Raw genomic sequence first — 20,117 nt, forward strand, 5'->3', positions numbered from 1 at the left:
TGATTATTTACATAGTATTATAGATATATCAGACTGAAGATTCAAATTTGTGTTTTTTGTGTTTCTTTGTCCTTACTTTCGGATTTTAGTTTTGAATGCAGATCTGAAATTTTCTCTATTTTATTATCCATTTAAAATATTTTTACAATGAAGATTTTCGCACATGAAGATCCATTATGATAATTAAATAATTGTATCTAAATATTTTTTTCCTTTAGTGATTTTCATAATTTTTTTTTTTTTTTAGTTTTACTCCATATTTTTAACTTTCTCCTTTTACTATCCATAATAAGTTTTTTTTAATCGTCTGCATAAATTATCTGATCTTAATAACTGATTATCTTAAGATCTCTGATATTTTAACAAGTTTTAATTTTAACAAATTATCAAGCATTTTGGAAGACATAAAAATGCGCAGCATTTACCTCTTAGCTGTCCTCTCTCTCTCTGTCTCTCTTTAAGGTGCCAATCGCTCATAGACCCATTCATTCTCGCCTTTATGAATCAGTTCTCCGTCTACCTCGTCGAGAACTCCAGGGCCACGTCGGAAGCGTATGCGATCGTGCAGGCGATCCGTTTGTCCCTGCCAGAACTCGATGAGCGATGGGCGCACCAGGTAGCCACCCCAATTGGGCAGCGGTACCTGGCCACTCTCGCCCAGCTTGGCCTTGATTTCTGCTTCCACCTCGTCCAGAGAACTGCGCGAACGTATGCGTTGACTCTGTGGACTGGCAGCGGCTCCGATTTGACTAGCACGTGGACGCTCGTGGAAGTATTTTAGGGATGCATCCCTGGAGATTTTCTCTGCGACGCCTTCGATGCGAATGCTGCGCCGCAGGGGCAGCCAGTAGATGGCGATGGCCACATTGGCATTACGAGCAATATCCTCGGCTTTGCGACTGCCATAGTTGGTAAAGAATGTGAAGCCCTCGGTGGTGGCCTCCTTAACCAAGACAAAGCGATTGGACGGCTTGCCCTCTGCGTTTACCGTGGCCAAGGCTGCAGCATTCGGCTCGAGGATCTCCTTTGTATTGAGAGCGTCGTTTAGCCAGTCGCGAAATACGACAAATGGATCTTTTATCTTAATGTTCTCCTCTAGAAAGGCATCCTTGCGCTCATGATATTTCAAGCGCAGCGCTAAAATGTTTACCAAATAAATGTTATTAAAGATGGTAGTTAGGACAATCTAAATCTCACCCGAAAGCTGTTCTATAGAAGCTGATTGGCTCATCTTACGCACAATTTGCAAAAGCCTCACTGCAGTTGGGAGGGAATTGTGTAATATTTAAGTGGCGTTAGTCTTAGCTACGGTCACATCAACGTACTTGTCAAAGGTCAAATTGAAAATTGTACACCGAAGTGCTTTGTTTATGATTCGCCGCAATCTAGAGATTAGTGGAACAGCTGTTTAAATGCGCAGCGTTGCCAGCACGTCGATATTTCTATTGCTTAAAATATACCAGAAAAATACTAAAAGCAACTGTTGTGTGAATGCGCTACGCTCCGCTGATTAGTGGCTGAATTAAGCCCAAAAGTATGCCAATAATATATATTTAATTAAAATTTAAAATATAAATATATATATTCTTTTTTAAATTAAAATTGACTCTCGTTTTTGTCAATAGCTTTAAGAAATAAATAAATAAATAAATAAATAAATAAATTAATATTTATTAGAAGAAAAACTTAAATATAAACTTCAAAATAAGCCGTCAGATTGTGAAGAAAGAACAGCTCAGAGAGCGCATGTGTGTGAGAGAGCTTACGACATAAAGAGCGAGAGCAATTGTTGTTGTCACTTTCGTGACTTACACCGTTTACTGTTTCTATCCTGGCAGTTGCTTGACTAGCGAATGCGAGCGGAGCGAGCCCACAGAACAAAGTCAACACGAACGGCTGCTGGACGTGTGTGAAAGCAAAGCGCATAGAGTGCGGAGCGCAAGCGAGAAAATATAGAGAAAGGCTAAAGCGGGGCAAACACATACACACAAACACATAGACGCACAGACAGGAACACATTCACAGGCACACGCACATACACACGATTAGAGATTAATAATACACAAATAAGTTGAATACGAAGAAGCTGAAATAACAGTTATTTATAGTAACGCGCTTGAAGTGATTGTGCGTAAAAACGCTCTGCAAATTTCTACAACAACAAAGTGGGTTAAGACGAAAGCTTTGCGTGAAAATAATTCTTTTGAGGTCGCTCGTAAAAGCATTCTACATTTTTTCTTGGCCATTGTTGTGTTGTTGCTGTTGTTGTCAGTAGTGAAAAAAGCGTTGCAGACATCGGTTGCATGTGTGTATGCGGCAGGGCAGAAGTGAAAAAATGCAGTGCAGCAGCAAAAACAAAAACGAAGCGAAGCAAATGGCTTGATAGGCAACTAAATATTTAACAATTTTTCAATTCAATTATAACATAACCAAAAACGAACGTGATATTTTAAAACTGTGGCCTGCTTTTAGCACAGTACAAAACAACAAACACAAAACACACACAGAAACATATACACGTACAGACACACACCAACACACACGCAAACTATATAGCAATATATGCCCATTGAGTGCCTTATATCATTTGATAATAATCCACAAGGTGTCTACTATGCCGGACAGGAACTATCTGGCGTTGTTGATCTCAGCGTCGATGCGACCAAGCGCATTAAAGGTAAATTAACTTGCGTATACCCTAACCTAACCTAATAGTCGCGGACACACGCACACACACACATGAGTCATACAGCGTATGAGTAATAAGTTTATTACTCACACATTAAATTTGCACCGAAACACACACATTTCAATTGCCGAAGGACACGCTCTGTTGTCCTTATTAAACATCAACCTTATCTCGTAAATAAATGTCGCCATTTTGAATGTGCTGTGCAATTAATAAATAGTTGTTGTCGCTGTTGTTGTTTTTTTTTTTTTTTTTTTTTTTTGCTGTCCCCGCTGAGTTGACCAGCAGCTCGTTACCGTTATTTGCACGCTGCACAGTTGGTTGTTTGCCTTGCACTCTCTTCTCTCTCTGTCGTTTCTCCTCTCACTCACACTCTCACTCACTCTGTCTGTCGGTCTTGCTCTTTCATTCTTATTTTCTTGTTTTTGTTGCTGTCGTCGGTTTGTGTTTGGCGTCTGTTTTGGCATGCCGCCATTTTTTATTTATCCATGAACTCGTTAAAGGCGTGGTAAGTGCAATTCATTTGTTGTTGTTGTTGTCGTTCTTGCTGTTGTTGTCATTGTAGATGTCGACGATAAAGTTGTCCGTGTGCATTTTAATTTTGTGGTAATAAGTTTTTTCGTCTGACATTTCACTTGATTAGTTTACTGAAAAGTTGAACAGGAAGAGAGAGAGGGAGAGAATAATGCAAAGAGGGAAATAGACAGGAAAAAGAAAACTTAATTTACGAGAATATAAAATCTATTAAGTACAGAAATATTAAGGCTCAGTTGGATTTAATTTTAAATTATTTATTTATTTATATTGACCACCTTATTTTTAATCAATTTAAGGTATACAAAAGTGCATGCAAATATATTATTATAATTTGGTTGCACCATAATTAACTATCAACATCATTTACTCATTATTCATTATTCATTCCCCTCGCTCTCTCTCTCTCTATCACTTTCTCACGCACGCTCTCTATCTCTACTCCTCTTATAGGCATTCATGTCACCGTCAGCGGCTATGCCAAGATACGCTGGATAAAAAAGGGATATCCGCGGGACAGCGAACGTGCCATGTGTCGTGCCTATCGATCTTACCTGTCATCGCGATCGTATGTCCTTGGCTCCTGTGCGGGGAACTCGTGCATCGATTGGCTGGCCGGCGAATATTCGTACACGTTTCACGTCATACTGCCCGATAATCTGCCCACATCCTTTGACGGCAAGTATGGTCAAATACACTATGAGATCATAACGACGATCGAGCGATCGGGTCGCTACCCGAAAGTGTTCAAGCTGCCATTTACCGTGATACAACCATTGGACCTGAACGCCGATGCCATCTACAAAGTGCGAGTTCCATATATATCAAATGTGCAGATATTTTTCTAATGTGTGGTTTCAGGTACCTCTAGAGATACTCGATCGCAAGCGCTTCTGGAGCTTTTGCTGTCCAACGGGGCCGCTCACCGTGAAGTTCTCGACCCCCTACTGCGGCTATGCGCCCGGCCAGAAGATCCATTTTGTTCTGTACATCAACAACGAGTCGTCGATAGATATAACCGAGTGCGAGGTGAAGCTGAAGCAGGAGGTTAGCTACGAGTCGCACGATCCGCAGCACGAGTATCGCTACGACAAACACCTGATAGCCTTAAAGCAGTTCGGCAACGTGTTGCGCTGGTCGCGAAAGGTGTACAGGGGATACTTGGACTTGCCCTCGATACCGCCGACATCGGTGAAGCCGACCTGCCCCATTAGCGTTAACTATTCGATTAAGATCATTGTGAATCCGACCGAGTTCCATTGGAAGCTGAAACTCAAAATTCCGCTTACCATCGGCAGCATACCCATCATGGATGGACCCGATGCGCTGCTCCGTTTCAATCGCCAGCAGCAACAGCATCAAGTAGTTAGTCAACATTTTCAAATGTCAACGCAGCAGAACCAAAGGCCGCAGCGACCACCGCAGCGTGGCAGCCTACAGAACAGTAGCAACAATAGTAACAACACCAACAACAACAGCAACAGTAACAACAACAACAACAACAATCAGGCAACACGGGCCATGCAACGTGCGGGTGCAATACTGCCGGCCCAATCGAGTCCCTCATCGATGCCAACGACTGCCGACCTGAGGCCAATGGCCACCATGCCAGCGATATTAGTGACCAGCGATAGCGATAGTCCCCCAGATTATATACCCATGAGTAAGAAAATATATAGCTAATTATATATTTATGTTTCTATAGAAGAAACTGTGACGACACATAGTGTCAAAAATTCTATTTGATATTGATTTAGATATCAACTGGATGTACTTCTATATCTAGCCATAATAGTGAAGGTTTTTTTCTTTACAGTATATACCTTTTATAAGGACTTCCATTTGAATGACGTCCAAAAGAATCTTATTTTATTATATATTGACATTAACAAGGAACTCTTTCTTGTTTATATGAAAGATTTATAAATAAGCTTAAATTAATATTTATAAAATGTTCCATTCGTAATATTGTATATCCAATATTTATTACCATCAGTAATTGAAATGCTGAATTTTTATTTTTATAAGAATTATTTACTTAAGAAAAGAAATTTTCTGCGGTATATCTATAAAACCTTGCAGCTTATAAATTGAGTCGCGATGTCTTAGTATATGAAAAACTAAATCGAACAGGCAAATTGATCTAGATTAGTTAAGCCATAAATGTAAGTCAAGACTAGAGCACAGTTAAAACATCTTGATGCTGAAATAGTTTTGTATGCTTTAGATTATAAGACTATACCGATCCCCTTAACAGATCAGAAAACATAAAGCAGCAAAAGGATAGCATAGCTAAGAAGAATAGAAAGAAAACACTCCAATCAAATAATTGATTAGAGTGCGTTCTATCTGTTCTCATATAACAACTATTCACATTAATACAGCCTATATCAAATGTATTTATATACTTTTATAATATTCTCAAATTGTACATAGTCATTTCTAATTCATTTCTTTTCTACCATTTTCTAGTGCCGCCCTCGTACGAAGATGCCATGGCCTTGAGCGAAAAGTTTAGCGATGATATCGAATTCCTCACAAATGTTAGCATGAGCAGCATTTTGTCCGCTCAGGGCGACGTAACAAGTGAGCGTGAGCCCTTTAAACCGCGTTACCCGGTCTATTACGATTACGAGACACCGACCATACCGCCCGGTAGTGATGATTCCACTGAATCCGACACATAAACCTAAATTGTTATGAAAAAAAACGCAAAAAAAAAAAAAAGAACTGTTAAAACAAAATGAAAATCGAAAGCAAAGCTAAACAAATTGAATGGCTGAGTGGCATTTTATTCAAATCTCTTTTATTCCATTTTCACAGTAGTTAGACAAATTTTCTCTATAAGCTTAAGAACTGCAAGGCGTTGGGTAAAAGTAAAGATGCCTTTGACAATGTCCGATAGTTCATAGATTAATTAACTTGTAAAGATGTACATAATACGAAGTCAAATAATTCCAATTGTCTGCTTCGAGAATAAGAATTTAATTTTTGAAGAATTTATACACATCATATAGTCAAATATGTATTAAAAACCATATCTATCTAATAACCTCTTAAGAGCTCTCTGATTCGCTCCGATTGTCCCATCTGTCCAGATCTTGAGCCCCAACACCTTGCAAATGACATTTTATTCCTTTAATTAAAATGTTTGAACTGCACGTCCTATTTATATACAAATATATATTTAAATTTCTGATAAATATCCATAACAATATCTATTCATATCTCAATAATAAGTATGTATGTTTGCTCTGTTGTTTGATTTTATTCATTAAAAACTTTTGAATTGATAAACCAACTCTATACATATATATGATATATAAATTATAAGAACATTGACAAATTATTAAATTTGTGCTTAGCAACTAAGCTGATAATATATAATTTAAATGATATTTTTTAATATGCAATAAGCGTTTATTCACTTTCATTAATTAGTTTTGCATTTTTATTCTGGAAACAAATTACTTCTAGCCTTAAGCCACACCCAAGGGTTTCACAAATATACTCAATTTGTAAATTTATTCTTTTGTTACCGCTTCCCCCCCAAATTTCGTGCCCCTATACATGCTTCATTTGAACAACAACAACAACAACAACAGAGACGCTCTACAGTGAAAGCTCGAACACGCAGATTCGCTACGCTGTGCCACAGGAAACGGATGAGAATGGAACGAACGAACATGGAACAGCTGATCTATTGAACTGCGAGAAAAAGTGACGCAGAATGCAAAAGCAAAACAAACACAACATATTTAATCAAAATCTCAAAGTCGAATTAATCGAATTAAAAGAAATTGCAAAAAATGCATGGCGCATATTATATACTAGTTTATAAGTCTGATCTGGACTAACCATAGATAACTGTTTTGCAAACCGGATATATAAAACATATTTATAATGTAGAGCGCATAAATTAATCAAAATCTATTCAACATTCTATTCAGCAATAAAAAAAGTCTTTGTTTTCTTTTCCATACTTATTTTAATACTTTGACTCGATTTCCAGTGCAAGAAAAAAATGTCTTTATTTTCTTATTTTCCAAAGCAATCCTAACAATTTATTGATCTAGCGCAGTCAGCATACGATGATACTTACCATATAAAGTAATTAACGTAGTTAATCCATACTTAGTCAAAACTCTTAGGCCTAAGCGAAATATTTAAACAATGCACAATTTTACCAAAAACAACAACAACAAGAACAAGAACAACAACAAACTTAACATTTTCAATGTTTATAATATCTATTAATGAAATTTACACTTAAAATTAGCCAAGAATTAGACTATATAATTAAATTTTGAATTGATTTTATGTCCAAATCCAAGTCCAAATCAACTTAAAAGTACTTTTCAATGTAATTGTCTAGTATTTACCTATCTATCTAGCCCATCATCATCGTAAATAAATATAAAGTGTCTAAATTTAGTTATATCTACGACAAATTTGAAGAAAAAGTCAGAATCCAACTATTCTATGTTTATAAACTCGTCTATACTTCCCCTGATTTGTAACCAGTCTAACCAGTAACTAATATTAAGAAAATATTCTGTCTTCAATTAACTCAAATTTCAAACAAAATGGAGCAATATATATAAATATATATTATTATATGTATATCCAAATTTATGTGTTTTGGATTTTTTATTTATTTATTTTTTTATTTTGTATGCAATTAATTTTTATTGAGCTCAATGAACTAGAGGGAATTCTGAAATATATCGTTGGGTAAGTGAGGTACTTGCTTTCAGGTAAAAACAATTATATATATATATAGCTACTTATCTTAATGTATATAAAAATACTAAGGGGCTTATTTAGGCTGCTTTAAAATCTGTTTAATGGGTGTTTTGATTTGATTTTGATGACAAATGTCTAGGTATAGACATTAGCATTATACATCATATCTCTACATATAAATTAGAGCTTGTAATAAAGCTTGAAACAAATTTTTTCTCAATAATTTAAGATTTTTATTTATGGAAGTGTCTATTTAATTTCTACCTTTCTATATATATTTACACCAAGTAGTATATTATTTTTGATTTAAATACAGGGTAGTCTCAAGGGTATCACATGATAATTTATGCAATAGGTAAGCCGAATCGCTGGCCTGTTTTATAATGTTTACATTCATTAATTTATTTTGAGTTTGTTTCAACAGTAGCTTCAATATATCAATGCACAATTGTTGCAAGCTAGCGGAGAACTCAGGAGTAAGTAATTGGATATCTGAGTGCACTTAAATATGTGCAAGTGGTGCCCATGAATTGGAGCTTTTCGGAACTCGGAAATTCGAGAATCAGAACCTTTTAAATCGAATATCTGGGTGTGCTGCAATACATGTAAACAATACCTTCGAATGGGAACGCTTTGGAACTCAGAAATAAGAGAAACTGAACCGGGAGACTAAAAATTGTATATGAAAGCGTCATTGGCAAAGAGAAGTCACAATGAAATTTTATAAAAATTTTAGTAAAAAAAATTAATAAATAAAAATAAATTTAATTAAAAATAAATTTAACAATAAATACAAAAAAAAAAATAAAAAAAATAAATAAATTTAATTAAAAATACAGTTTGTTGTTAATATAAGTAGTATTTAATATTATTGCTTATTAATTATAAATTTAATATTATTTTTTCATTACTCAATTTTTTTTTTCAAATTTATAATATAATTATTTTCTTTAAACAGTGAAAGAAAAAAATGTTTACCATTTAGTTTTTTATATTTTTTATAATTCTTTTTATTATTATTTAATAATTACTATTCCTACCTTGGAACTGGTATTAGCTTGTAAATGTGTTATGTATTAAAATGATAAAATTACAATTAAAAATATAATTAACATTCATATTTATTAATAATATTTTTATTCTGTTATTTATATTTATTTGCTGACATATTTATATCTTTTTAAATTCCATAAAATGTTTCTAATTGATTAAGTGATTGAATTAATTTTGCTTTGTAATGTAAAGTACTTTATCATATAAATTATCTCTCAAATATATCTTTAACACTCCCATATCTAGATATGAGAATGAGAGGCTCAACAGAAAATTTATGAAAATGTCTGGCATGCTTTGCCATATACGTCTCTGACTCTGATACCTGATTATCAGAGTATAGGCCTATTCATTTCATTTTAGATTTTGTAAAGTCCAGGTATTTTTTTACCCAACAAATTTTTAGATATTTTTAGATTTTCCAGACAATTTTTTTTTTTTTTTTACTGCATCGTGCGAATTTCGTGAAAAACAAGTGCACAAACCATTCGAACCAGTTTGCTCAAACGAATTCAAGTTGGCAGCTCAACAGGTTGGGAAAAATAAGAGAAAACAACTGTGCGGCTAATCTCGATAGAAATATAAAATCATAAAATAATATAAATAATAACGTGCAGGGACTTGCGGCGCTATCGTAAACTCAAATTTATCTTTTGCTTTTTATAATTCCATAAACAATTGAAAAAACAAAAACAACAACAAAACATTTGCCAAAGTTGTTGCCGTTGTCGTGTGTCGTTTCCCGTTTGCCGCTGCCACTCGCGCTTCGTCTGCTGAGCAGCTCGCACTTGAATTTTATCGCGTGCCGCAAATTGGCAAAGTTGTTTTCAGGCCGGAATACCCTGTAATTCGCAGCATGCCCATGAACTGTGAAATTTGTTTGTCGCGCATTTCGGCGGTCTACCACACCGGCGAACACATTACGGGCTGGATTGATCTGGTCGCCGGCAAAAAGCCTCTGCATGTGGAAGGTGAGTTCAATAAGCAAATGCCTTTAGCGTGTTGACATGCAACTGATAGCGATGCGATGATAACGATGAGATACTCCACTTGAACAGCGCTCAGTATCAGCTTGCGGTGCCGCAGCACAGTTGGCTGGCAGGAGGTGGACCGCAGCTTGCCACAGATCGTGCACAATGACAGCGAGGCGATCAGGGAGCCCGACTACATTAACTACACAGGCGACAAATTGTACTTGGACCAGACGCAGCAGCTGCTGCAGGGCATCTGCCTGCTTCCGCGTGGCATTAAGCGCTGCATCTTCGACTTCCAGCTGCCAAGCGAGCTGCCCGGCATGTGCCGCCTGCCCCTGGGTCGCACCAGTTACACGCTGCAAGTGCGCTTGCAACGCTACAACAAGCACGACAAGATCTTCCAGAAGAGTGTGTGTGTGAAGCAGCGCATTGAGCTGCGCGACTTGAGGCCGGCTACCAGCTCAAGTGTGAGCTTGAGGCTGCACTTGTCGCGCAGCAGCTACGTGCCCGGCCAGCGCATTGCCTTCGAGGTGCAACCCACAGAGCCTGCCACATGCCGCACCTGCCTCTGCCAGGTGATTACCTATCGCAGCGAACAGCCCGCTGTTAAGGAGAAGCGCGTGCAGCGCGTGCTCGACGAGAGCTCCGACTGGGCTGGCGACCTCCATCTGCCGCTCTGCACGCCCCTTATGACGCAGCTGCAAGGCGAGCCCATTGAGATCTCCTACTTTGTGGAGGCAGGCAGCAACCTCTGCAGGCAGCCATTGCGCTTGCCTCTGTGGGTGGGCACTGTGGCGCCACCTATTGACGCCCTAGCGGACAATCGAACGGACGCTCGAACGGGCGCTCGAACGGGCGCTCGAACGGGCGCTCGAACGGACGCTCGAACGGACAGTCCGGCGCTCGGATACGACAATTTGGGTAAGTGTTTGCCAAAAACAGACGCAGATCCTAACGATGTTTACACAACTGCTATGCTCTGCCTCAGAGTCTTAGCTTTGATACCCTGAAACCATTGAAAATGCTAATTGAGGGTATAATAGCTACGGGAAAATTTTGTAAGAGTAGGTGTAGCAGACGCCATAAAAAATACATACATATTCTTACCCTGTCTGTCAGTCCGCCTGCTCGTCTGTCCATCCGTCGGTGCATATTCGTGTATGCCCTACTAAACAGGATTTTAGAATTTTGCTTCCCTATAACTGCTCTCATTTATTAATAATCGATAAAAATCGAGTATAGTAGTACTTCACATACAAACATAAATATTTTAAATAACTATAGCGAACAATGCACACATCTGGATATTATTATGCCCAGAAAATTTCATTACAAAGTGCATATTGAACAGAAGTTTATAAACAATTAATTTCCCATATGCACAACCCGCGTAGAATGCGCACGATATATTATTATATACATACATATATGGATGTGTATGTGAATGTGGGCGCATGCTGTTTGTATAATATACATATATACAGATATCAATATCAGCACATTGCAATGTTTAGGGTATTTCCTAGTCGGGCAGCACCGACTTGAAGACTTCAACTCATTTTAACATGAAGTGAAAAGCTAAGAGGAGGCATTTTATATATTTATCATCCATTTTAGTCTTCTCCCTCTTTACTTTTTTAAATGTATTTACTTAATTAGATTAAACATCAATCAATCATAGCCGCATACATATAAAAGTACTCAGATTCTAATTCTTAAAGTCGTCAAAAATTTCATATATACGCTATATACATAGTTAGTAAAAAATTTACAATTATTAATTTTTGAATCAATTAATTTAACTATATAATTTCTTTACCTTTACTTATGTACTATTCATTTATTATTAATTTCTTTTACTCATTCTATTAGTAGATAATTTTTTACATTTATCTAAATTTAGATATTTTTCATTATTTTAAATTATATAATATTCATTTAACTATGATGATGATAGCCTATTCAACATTCATTTAACAACTATGTATCATATTATTTTTAAGAGCACTCACTCTTCGACAATGATATATTTATGGATTTTCTGTTTTCAATCTATTTTCCAGCTTTGAATGAAAACGATTCACTTGGTGCAGCGATCTGTGAGCGGCCGCGCCACAGTTTTAACATTAGATCCCGGCGATCCAAAGCGAAAGGCCAGGGCGACCAACTGCGAAAGCTGCGGCGCCCGAAGAAACCGTCGTACGTGCTTTTAGCTTGGCGCTACTTTTCTGATATTCTGTTTCCCCGCAATTAACGACATGGTTGTGAGCTCAAAGTATAAAACTAATTGAAATAGGTACGTGCAGGCTTTTAAATAAATCTGGGTGAAATGAAATTGAATTGTGAGAATATATTAATATTTTTGCCGATAATATGTGTATGTATGTATACTATCTAGCCGGGGCGGGCATTTAGTTATATATCGCTTAAATGTGGGGTAAATTTATAGAAGAGCTGCATATTTGCACAGAAGTTATCAACGCTGGATTTATCAACGCCTGCGTCAGCAAATCCAATTTCATTGATTAAATTTCATTGACAGTCCAGTTCGTATATATGTATAAAGCAACCTATAGAATCTCAGCTATATAAACAACTTGGACTAAAACGTGAGCAAATCATTAAATATATTATTTTTTTTACCTATTTTAAAGATTGGATTTAATTATATTTATTTAGAATGAATTAGATATTAATAATCGTAATTATTATAAATTAACGCTAATAAAAATAAATATACCTGAAAATATGATAATAATAATTTTTTGAGAGATAGTAATTTATTATAATTTTTTTGTTTTCACTTTTGCTGCCGATGTAGGTAAACATATTTTTAAGTTTTCGCTCTGATCGGACGGCATTTGCTGTCTGCCACTTCGGCTGCCTTCCGCCTTCTATGTCCTCTGAGTACTGATCAGTGCTCCTACGACCTCCGTGGACTACCCTCCAAATATCATTGCTTTTGCTCTTTTGCTTAATTCTATTCATTGTCCGTTCCTAAGATCGACCCTTATTCGTGTTAATTTACAGAATTTAAAGTCTATCTGCATATCTCAAACGGGAGTAGACGATCTTCTGGCCATGTCCATGAAAATGCTTCTCCGGGCAAACAAACATATCGGTTCACGGTGTGTGAGCCAAGCTTCCAAAGATATTTCCCGACAGATATTTATACTCTTTACGAGCTGTCTGTCCGCTCATTTATTTGCATCCTCCTAGATTTATCCATGCGTTTCAGCATTGTTGTAGCAACATGTAGATCCATTAGCTTTTCTATATCTGTCAATCTACTTAAAACATCTAGGCTGAAACTCTTCTGCGTCGTTACAGCAGCTCTTATACGCCTCAACGCCTATCGATAATTCGTTAAGGCTCTACAATGCTGCAAATTTATTCAATTTTTATCCTAGTTCGTTGTCAGTCGAATAGCTCATGGTAAATATATATTATTCTTCTATAATATCACAAAATACTTTGCTGTATATTTGGGTTCCTAGTCGCAATTCAGTTGGGTAATAGGATTAAAGACAATTGTTGCTATTGGAAGTTAACGGATAGGCAAAATCAACCATTCTACCAATTATCACTAGATAAAGATAATAATTAACACAGCGTAAATGAGAATGATAGTAGTTAGAGTAATACGAATAATCATAATCATTTGGCGACATTAATAATGAGATCAATAATGAGAATGATAGTAGTTATATGTAGTAATAATAATATTATTGAGACGACGGTAATAATGATGGCGATATGACGATAACGAGAATGAAGGAGACAAAAATAAAGACAAAATGAATAATGAGAAATATTGTATTGTATTAATAATGACTATAATTTTGTTGACGAAAGCATAATATTAAAAAAATAAAATAAAATAAAATCATATAGATAGACTATAATTTGAATCATACAGGTATAATATTTAAAAAATATATAAAAATAAAATAAAATAAATTTGTATTAAGGACAATGACTCTGATCAGGTATAATATTTAAAATAATAATTCAAATAGAACTTATATTTTAAGTAATGAGTTTTTAGTTTTATAGAGCAATAATTGATTTGCCATTGATTTTTATGAGTCCATAAATATGCCACAGGGCCATTCCATTCCCGTTCGCAGCCCTTGTCGCTGGGCCCTAATCAAATACGCGAAGCCATATTGTTGGAACGGGTCAAGGCGAGCCGCCCATTGCCGCAATTATCTACAGTAAATTGAGTAAAGCATCGGAGGCTATCAGAGAGGAGCTGCGCCAGTGCTCGCCGAGGCTGTAAACTCTTGTTGCCACATTTTGTGGCAGCAATGTTGGCTAGCCAAATGGCGTGAAGCTCATTTGAATCAGGCCTTCGCATATTGCCGCCAAAATGCGTGCAGGCCGAGAGTTGAGAATTGAGGAATATGAGAAACTGACCTCGTCATGGAGGCGCAGTTGATGTCGCCTTATTTTTGTTTTTCTGTTTTTGTGTTTACTTTTTGGTTTTATCTTTTTTTTTTTTTTTTTTTTTTTTTTTTTTTTGGGCGCCGCTTAAACAAAGAAACTGAAAGGGACGCAAGCAACAAAGCGTTGCTGCGTTTGGTAACGTTTTTTCTTGCTTTGACCAGAAGCAGACAGTAGACGGTTACACAGACGCATGGCGCCAACTTATTGATTCGCGCCCCCATTCCAACTTTCCCTTTGGCACAAGCCGAAAGGATGCTGCGAGCGAACGAGAGGGCAACACAGGACGCACAACAAAGGCGCAGGGCTCAGTGCGCGTCTGGCTGTGCGAAAGTTCGGTTGAGTTTTCATTATCCTTGTCGTGCGTTGTGTCTGTTCCTTGTTCCGTGTAATGTGTGCAGTGCATTCGGGCCTTTGTTAGCCATGCCCACCACTTGTGTTTTTCAGCTGGATCGCCTGAATCCCGTCTACAACAGCGGCGAATACATCAGCGGACGCATTCTGCTACGCACGGACAAGGTGAAGCGCGTGAATGGTGCGTCGCCGTCGCCATCGCCAATCTCCGAAACAAACTCTCAATTTCGCTCCTTGCAGCTGTCTACGTTACCCTCGAGGGCGAGGCCAAGGTGCAGTGGTCCATGAGCGGCAAAAGTGAGACATCCAACTATTCGGGCCACCAGCAGTATCTGCACACACGCACCAACGTCTTCGACAACTCGCTGTTCCGGGCCGGAGTGCATGTCTATGTGCTCACATTGCGCATACCACCCGATTGCCCGAGCAGCTGCAAGGGCCCCTATGGCTACATAGCCTACAATATATCGCTGACCATCGACAAGCCCTGGGGCTTCGACGAGGTCTTCCGCAAGCCCATCATGGTGGTCCAAACATTGGATCTCAACTATAACTCGGAGTTTGCGGTACGTCTTTTCAATTCGCTTTGAATCTGTAGCCAAGTGACGTGGCCCGAGAAAAATGTATGAACTTAATTTGTGCTCGAATGTGTCTCATAAGTGTGCGTAGGCGTTTACTGTGGTAATTCATACGAGATGAAGAAATTTGTATGTAAATTGTATGCAGAGCGAGAATATTCTAAAGAGTCGCAGCAATAGGCCATTTAGTGATAGAGGGATAATTTCTTATGAACAATTAGCTAGAAATAGAGGAGTGATAAAAAGTCGTGGATACTGTTGATATTTATGACGTAAAAAATTCCTCAATAATATAAGTCAATTGTTGTATTGTTTAATATAGAATTTGGATTCAAATCTAAATCAAAAACTTGATAACAGATATTTTTAGATATGTCCAAAAAAAATACCTACATCTAATACTTAATTTTATTATTTGGTGTCGAATTTTTAGATATGTATCTAAAGTTATACCTTATTTAACAAAAAATCGGACATGATTTAATTGAATTCGAACTTAAGATAATCTTAAAAACTTCAATTTCAAGTTAAATTAGCTCAAGTATTTGGCGTTGCTTGATTTGAAAATCTTCATCTGTTGTGCTGCTATCCTTATAATATTTCTTTCTTTCTTTGTTAATTCTCTTTGTTATTGTTTAGCCATTTAATGTTCTATGAAAAATTAATTTATGGAGTTGTAAATTAGTATTCAATTTAAGCAATTAGCACTGTTGACAACAGCAGTTGGATTTGCAGCTGTAAAATGGGGAGTTTCACTCTCCCTATGATCACTCTCCAATGCTCAGAGTCTCATTTGGCTAGCTGTGAAAAAAAACTAGAGCTGATGGAAGATAAAAACGAAATTGCGAGCAATCACTTGTATTGATGTATCCAAATTGCTTTATATTAAGTCTTGAGCTTAATCTGAATTGAACCTTTTCCATTGGACAGTTATCAAAGTTATATTTATTATATTATTTATAAAATGTATTTTTCTGATTTTAGCTAAGCTATGGGGATGCGAATAGTTTAGCTTATTAAAAATATTTCCAATATTTGATAAGGTTGCTGTGTGAGTGGGTGTCTAATTTTATATTTTTTTTTTTTTCAAATTTTATTCTAAATTTATAATATATAAAAGGCAATATTAGAGCAATGTTTAAGCATGAGCATTATATTCTTCCCCAAAGTTAAAACGATCGAGCACAGGGTAAAGGCTAAGAACAACAATTGTCTTATTGCTCGCCGTATGAGACCATGAAAAGAGTTAAAACATAAATTAAGAACTTTACAGCTTTAAATAACAGGCGATGTTAGGTTGAGCATTATTTGTAGCTTTATCTGACGGCAGCATAGATTAGATTAGCTGCAGCTTATCCACTTATATCAAATCCCTTTTGGCCTTATCGAAAGAAAAATAGCTACAAATGTTCTATCTTTTCTATTTGCATAGCACAATAATTTAAATTCATGGTCTTAAGTCTGCAAATAGAATAAATAAATAAGAGAAAGAGCTGAACAATTGCTGAATCGCTGAATCACTAATCGAAGTACAACTGCTCGCATTTCATTTCAATTTAGCAATGTCTTTGTTCGTCATTTGCTCAGCTGCTTTGTGCAAACAAAAGAAAATCGAGTGCTTAATAAAAACTAAAAATAAAAATAATTATTCTCGCTCTACTCCAACTGCCGCTTTAACAATTTAAAAGTCTCACTTTGCAGGTGCCTGCTGTTAAGTAAATCCAATCTAATGAATGCATAGCTTAAGGATAAATCATGGGGCGGTAGTTATATTCTCTGAATTACTACTACATTAAAGACTTCAACATGTTAAACGTCATATACAAATCACATTTGAAGCCATACACTCATACACTCTCTATTTTGATTGGTATTAGCCAACCATTCAGAAGAGAACTGAAAAGACACTATGTAGATTAATCTTTGGTTTACTAATTCTATTATTCCTCACTCGCAGACAACATATAACCTTTCCATCCCTTATGATTTCTGCGAACTTGATCTCTGTCATCCCTTAAACCTACTCACCTGCCTCCTTTTATATCAACTTCATGAACGCCCCCTTTCTCCCTTCAGCTGCCTGTCAAGGATGAGAACATCAAATACCTCTGCCATTGGCCATGTGTTTCGGGACCCATTAGCTCCAGCCTGGCGCTGCCCGCCTCCGGCTTTACGCCTCTGCAGGAGGTGCCCTTCACCGTGGAGATCGACAACCAATCGCCGCACTACGATATTATTGCCTTGGAGGTGTCCATAAAACAGCACTTCGTCTTCCTTTCGCGCAAGCCCGTCAAGCGCAATTTCTACACGAAGACCCTCTGCAAGGAGATCGTCACGGATCGCACCCTGCGCCTGTCCAAGCGCATGTACGAGTCGAGCATTGTTGTGCCCATGGACACGCCCCGCTCCACGCTGAACCCCAACTACATTGTCTTCCTGCACTACACGCTGCAGGTGAAGCTGAAGACCGGCTACTTCCACTACGACACGGATCTCTCCGTGCCCATTGTGGTGGGCACGACGCCACTGCAGCATCTGCAGGCCAGCACCTGCACCCGGCAGCCGGGTCGACGCACGCCCACGCCGGAGCGCCAACGCCTCATCGAGCGGGTACAGCCACGCCCCGCCACGGTCCAGGAGGAGACGCCACAGGAGGCGGCTGCCGAGGAGATTCATCAGACGCTGGAGGACGACGAGCCGCCCTCGTATGACAGTTGCTGTGAGTGAAGAAGATAATCTATCTCTCTATCTCTTACTCTCTCTCTCTCTCTCTCTGTCTCTCTCTCTCTCTCTTTCATTGCAGTGCCGCCTTCGTTTAGCTTCGCTACTCTGGCTGGCAGCCAGCAGACGTTGGAGAGCCAACCGCGCATACATCTGCCCAAATTTCCGGGCTTTAGCACGCTGCTGGGCACAGCGCCGGCGCATGAACAGATCCTGGAGGACTCCGGTCTGGACATGCATTACTATCGCTCCTATGGCTCGCTCGACACGGATCACACGGGCCGCAGCCTAGATACCTTCGGCTCGCTGTGCGGCCCGCTGTCCGAGCAGGGCGAAGCTGAGCAGCAGGAGCAGGAGCAACGACTGGATGCCACGGCCCAGGTGCATCAGGCCGAGCATCAATTTTAAATGCAAGTGTCTTAAAGCCCATTGGGGGCATAATACGTAAGATTGTACTAGACATAAGTGTTTAGAGCTAAGTAATCTAATTATATTTGCGAGTGTATCATAATCCGTCTTATTGGAAGCTCTCATAGCTCATATATTATATATAATATGTATGTGTCATATATACATATATATTAACTATACTTTACTGCCATCCAAAATTGAAATTTCATTAAATCGAACTTATTGAGTGCCAGAACGAAATTTACAAAATATTCTATTGCTTACATGCACCTTTTAATTCAATTAGACTATTATGTATAAATAAACATGTATGTATGTGTATGCATGTATCTAGATCTAAATGTAGCTATATCTAATATATTCGAAATAAGACTTGTGCGTTCATAAGTGGACAATAAATACGTATACAAAGACAAGTTCTTAATTCTTAGCTGTTTTACGAATTTATTTTAATTTATAAATTCTAATACAAGTAATAATTATATTAACAATGCTTTTTGGTAATAATAACAATGACAACAATTATAATAATGAATAAATTATCAGCAACAATTTATTGATAATGATTTAAAAACAATTAATGATGCTCCTGATCGATAAAACTATGTAAAATGCTCCAGAATATTGCTATATATAAATTTAGGTATAAAAGTGGGGCCACAGAGTTCTGAGGCTGACGTGAATCAAATAATCAAATAATCAAATTTGACTGATATTATTATACTTCCCATCGAGATGAGTATAATGAAAATAGTGATGACACATTTTTGTTAAAATTTGAATAGTATGATTCCTGTCTTCATCTTCATCGACGCTCAATTGCAGCCTCTTAAGATCTGGCTGCAGTAAAATATGCTGGGATAGGTCTAGAGAATATATAGATATATAATGAGCAATTCTTTCAGTTTTGTCTGCGTTTTCATTGATACCCCCATAGCCTCAGTCATTTGGATTAGCTTGAAATATTGTTATTTAAATCATATTACTTAATTACTTGAATATTATGTAAGTAATTTAAAAAATATTTGGGTTCTAGATAGAGAAATATAATTAAGAAGTAAATTTTGTACTTTCCCACTGAGGTCCCGATTTAAATTTTTTTATTTTTTTTAATTTTTTTATTTTTTTTATTTTTTTTAGTAAAATTACTTTAGTTAATTAATATTTATATGATATATGCGCGTTGGTTCAGCAAAATTATTTATCCAAAATTATATTTATTTTCTGAAAGTTGTCTTTGATTTTTGTCGATGGATTTTCTAGTGGACTTTCACATATACATATATAAATATATTCATATCTATAGTTTATTTATGAGTCCATTTGAATTTGCCTATACGTATGCAACGCTTGGCACCTGAGACAGTTATTTAATTAAATTCGCCAATTGTTTACGACAAGTAAATGCTCGGCGCTTGCACCCGCAGCAGGGTCGCGATGAATTGCGATTAGATAAACACACTAAATAACCGAACAGTCGACATGGCCAACACCGATAAGGCCCGTTTAATAGGACGAGCTATTGTCAACAAAACGGCAGACAACGCGCGCGAGTCGAACGGTGCTGAGTTCCGAAAATGAGCCAAATCTGCGACATCCAATTGGAGAGGC

General features: G+C 37.4%; 4 protein-coding genes across 8 annotated transcripts; 3 read left to right on the plus strand and 1 right to left on the minus strand.

Annotated features, from left to right (window-relative positions):
• Nucleotides 1–104: 104 nt before the first annotated feature.
• sgll (sugarlethal) lies at nucleotides 105–1,438 on the minus strand. 2 transcript variants are annotated; one of them, XM_089476428.1, is made up of 3 exons: nucleotides 1,326–1,438; nucleotides 1,198–1,257; nucleotides 105–1,137 (listed from the first exon to the last, which is right to left on the minus strand). In XM_089476428.1, coding segments are annotated over exons 1-3 (741 nt in total). In that variant the 5' UTR covers nucleotides 1,327–1,438; the 3' UTR covers nucleotides 105–457. The 2 variants fall into 2 exon arrangements, with proteins under 2 accessions (XP_089332554.1, XP_017861465.1); XM_018005976.2 differs by having other exon boundaries at nucleotides 1,198–1,412.
• A 412-nt stretch (nucleotides 1,439–1,850) lies between these two features.
• LOC108612837 (arrestin domain-containing protein 17) lies at nucleotides 1,851–7,846 on the plus strand. Of its 3 annotated transcripts, XM_089476419.1 has the most exons (6): nucleotides 1,852–2,165; nucleotides 2,606–2,677; nucleotides 3,677–4,029; nucleotides 4,085–4,886; nucleotides 5,696–5,878; nucleotides 6,829–7,846. In XM_089476419.1, exons 3-6 carry the CDS (start codon nucleotides 3,754–3,756, stop codon nucleotides 6,945–6,947), a joined length of 1,380 nt encoding a protein of 459 aa, XP_089332545.1. In that variant the 5' UTR covers nucleotides 1,852–2,165; nucleotides 2,606–2,677; nucleotides 3,677–3,753; the 3' UTR covers nucleotides 6,948–7,846. The 3 variants fall into 3 exon arrangements, with proteins under 3 accessions (XP_017861379.1, XP_089332545.1, XP_017861361.1); XM_018005890.2 differs by having other exon boundaries at nucleotides 1,851–2,677; nucleotides 5,696–5,809; XM_018005872.2 differs by having other exon boundaries at nucleotides 1,852–2,677.
• A 1,516-nt stretch (nucleotides 7,847–9,362) lies between these two features.
• Nucleotides 9,363–12,368, plus strand: LOC108609349 (uncharacterized). 2 transcript variants are annotated; one of them, XM_089474170.1, is made up of 4 exons: nucleotides 9,363–9,993; nucleotides 10,081–10,819; nucleotides 10,856–10,917; nucleotides 12,060–12,368. In XM_089474170.1, exons 1-4 carry the CDS (start codon nucleotides 9,879–9,881, stop codon nucleotides 12,248–12,250), a joined length of 1,107 nt encoding a protein of 368 aa, XP_089330296.1. In that variant the 5' UTR covers nucleotides 9,363–9,878; the 3' UTR covers nucleotides 12,251–12,368. The 2 variants fall into 2 exon arrangements, with proteins under 2 accessions (XP_089330296.1, XP_089330292.1); XM_089474166.1 differs by having other exon boundaries at nucleotides 9,364–9,993; nucleotides 10,081–10,917.
• Nucleotides 12,369–14,466: 2,098 nt separating this feature from the next.
• On the plus strand, nucleotides 14,467–19,445 carry LOC108610481 (arrestin domain-containing protein 3). Its single transcript, XM_089468620.1, has 4 exons — nucleotides 14,467–14,977; nucleotides 15,037–15,362; nucleotides 17,451–18,093; nucleotides 18,178–19,445. Exons 1-4 carry the CDS (start codon nucleotides 14,698–14,700, stop codon nucleotides 18,501–18,503), a joined length of 1,575 nt encoding a protein of 524 aa, XP_089324746.1. The 5' UTR covers nucleotides 14,467–14,697; the 3' UTR covers nucleotides 18,504–19,445.
• The last annotated feature ends 672 nt before the right edge of the window (nucleotides 19,446–20,117 follow it).

This window comes from Drosophila arizonae, chromosome 2, assembly GCF_054131065.1.
Source record: "Drosophila arizonae isolate 15081-1271.41 chromosome 2, UAZ_ARI_1.0, whole genome shotgun sequence".
Lineage (NCBI taxonomy): Eukaryota > Metazoa > Arthropoda > Insecta > Diptera > Drosophilidae > Drosophila > Drosophila arizonae.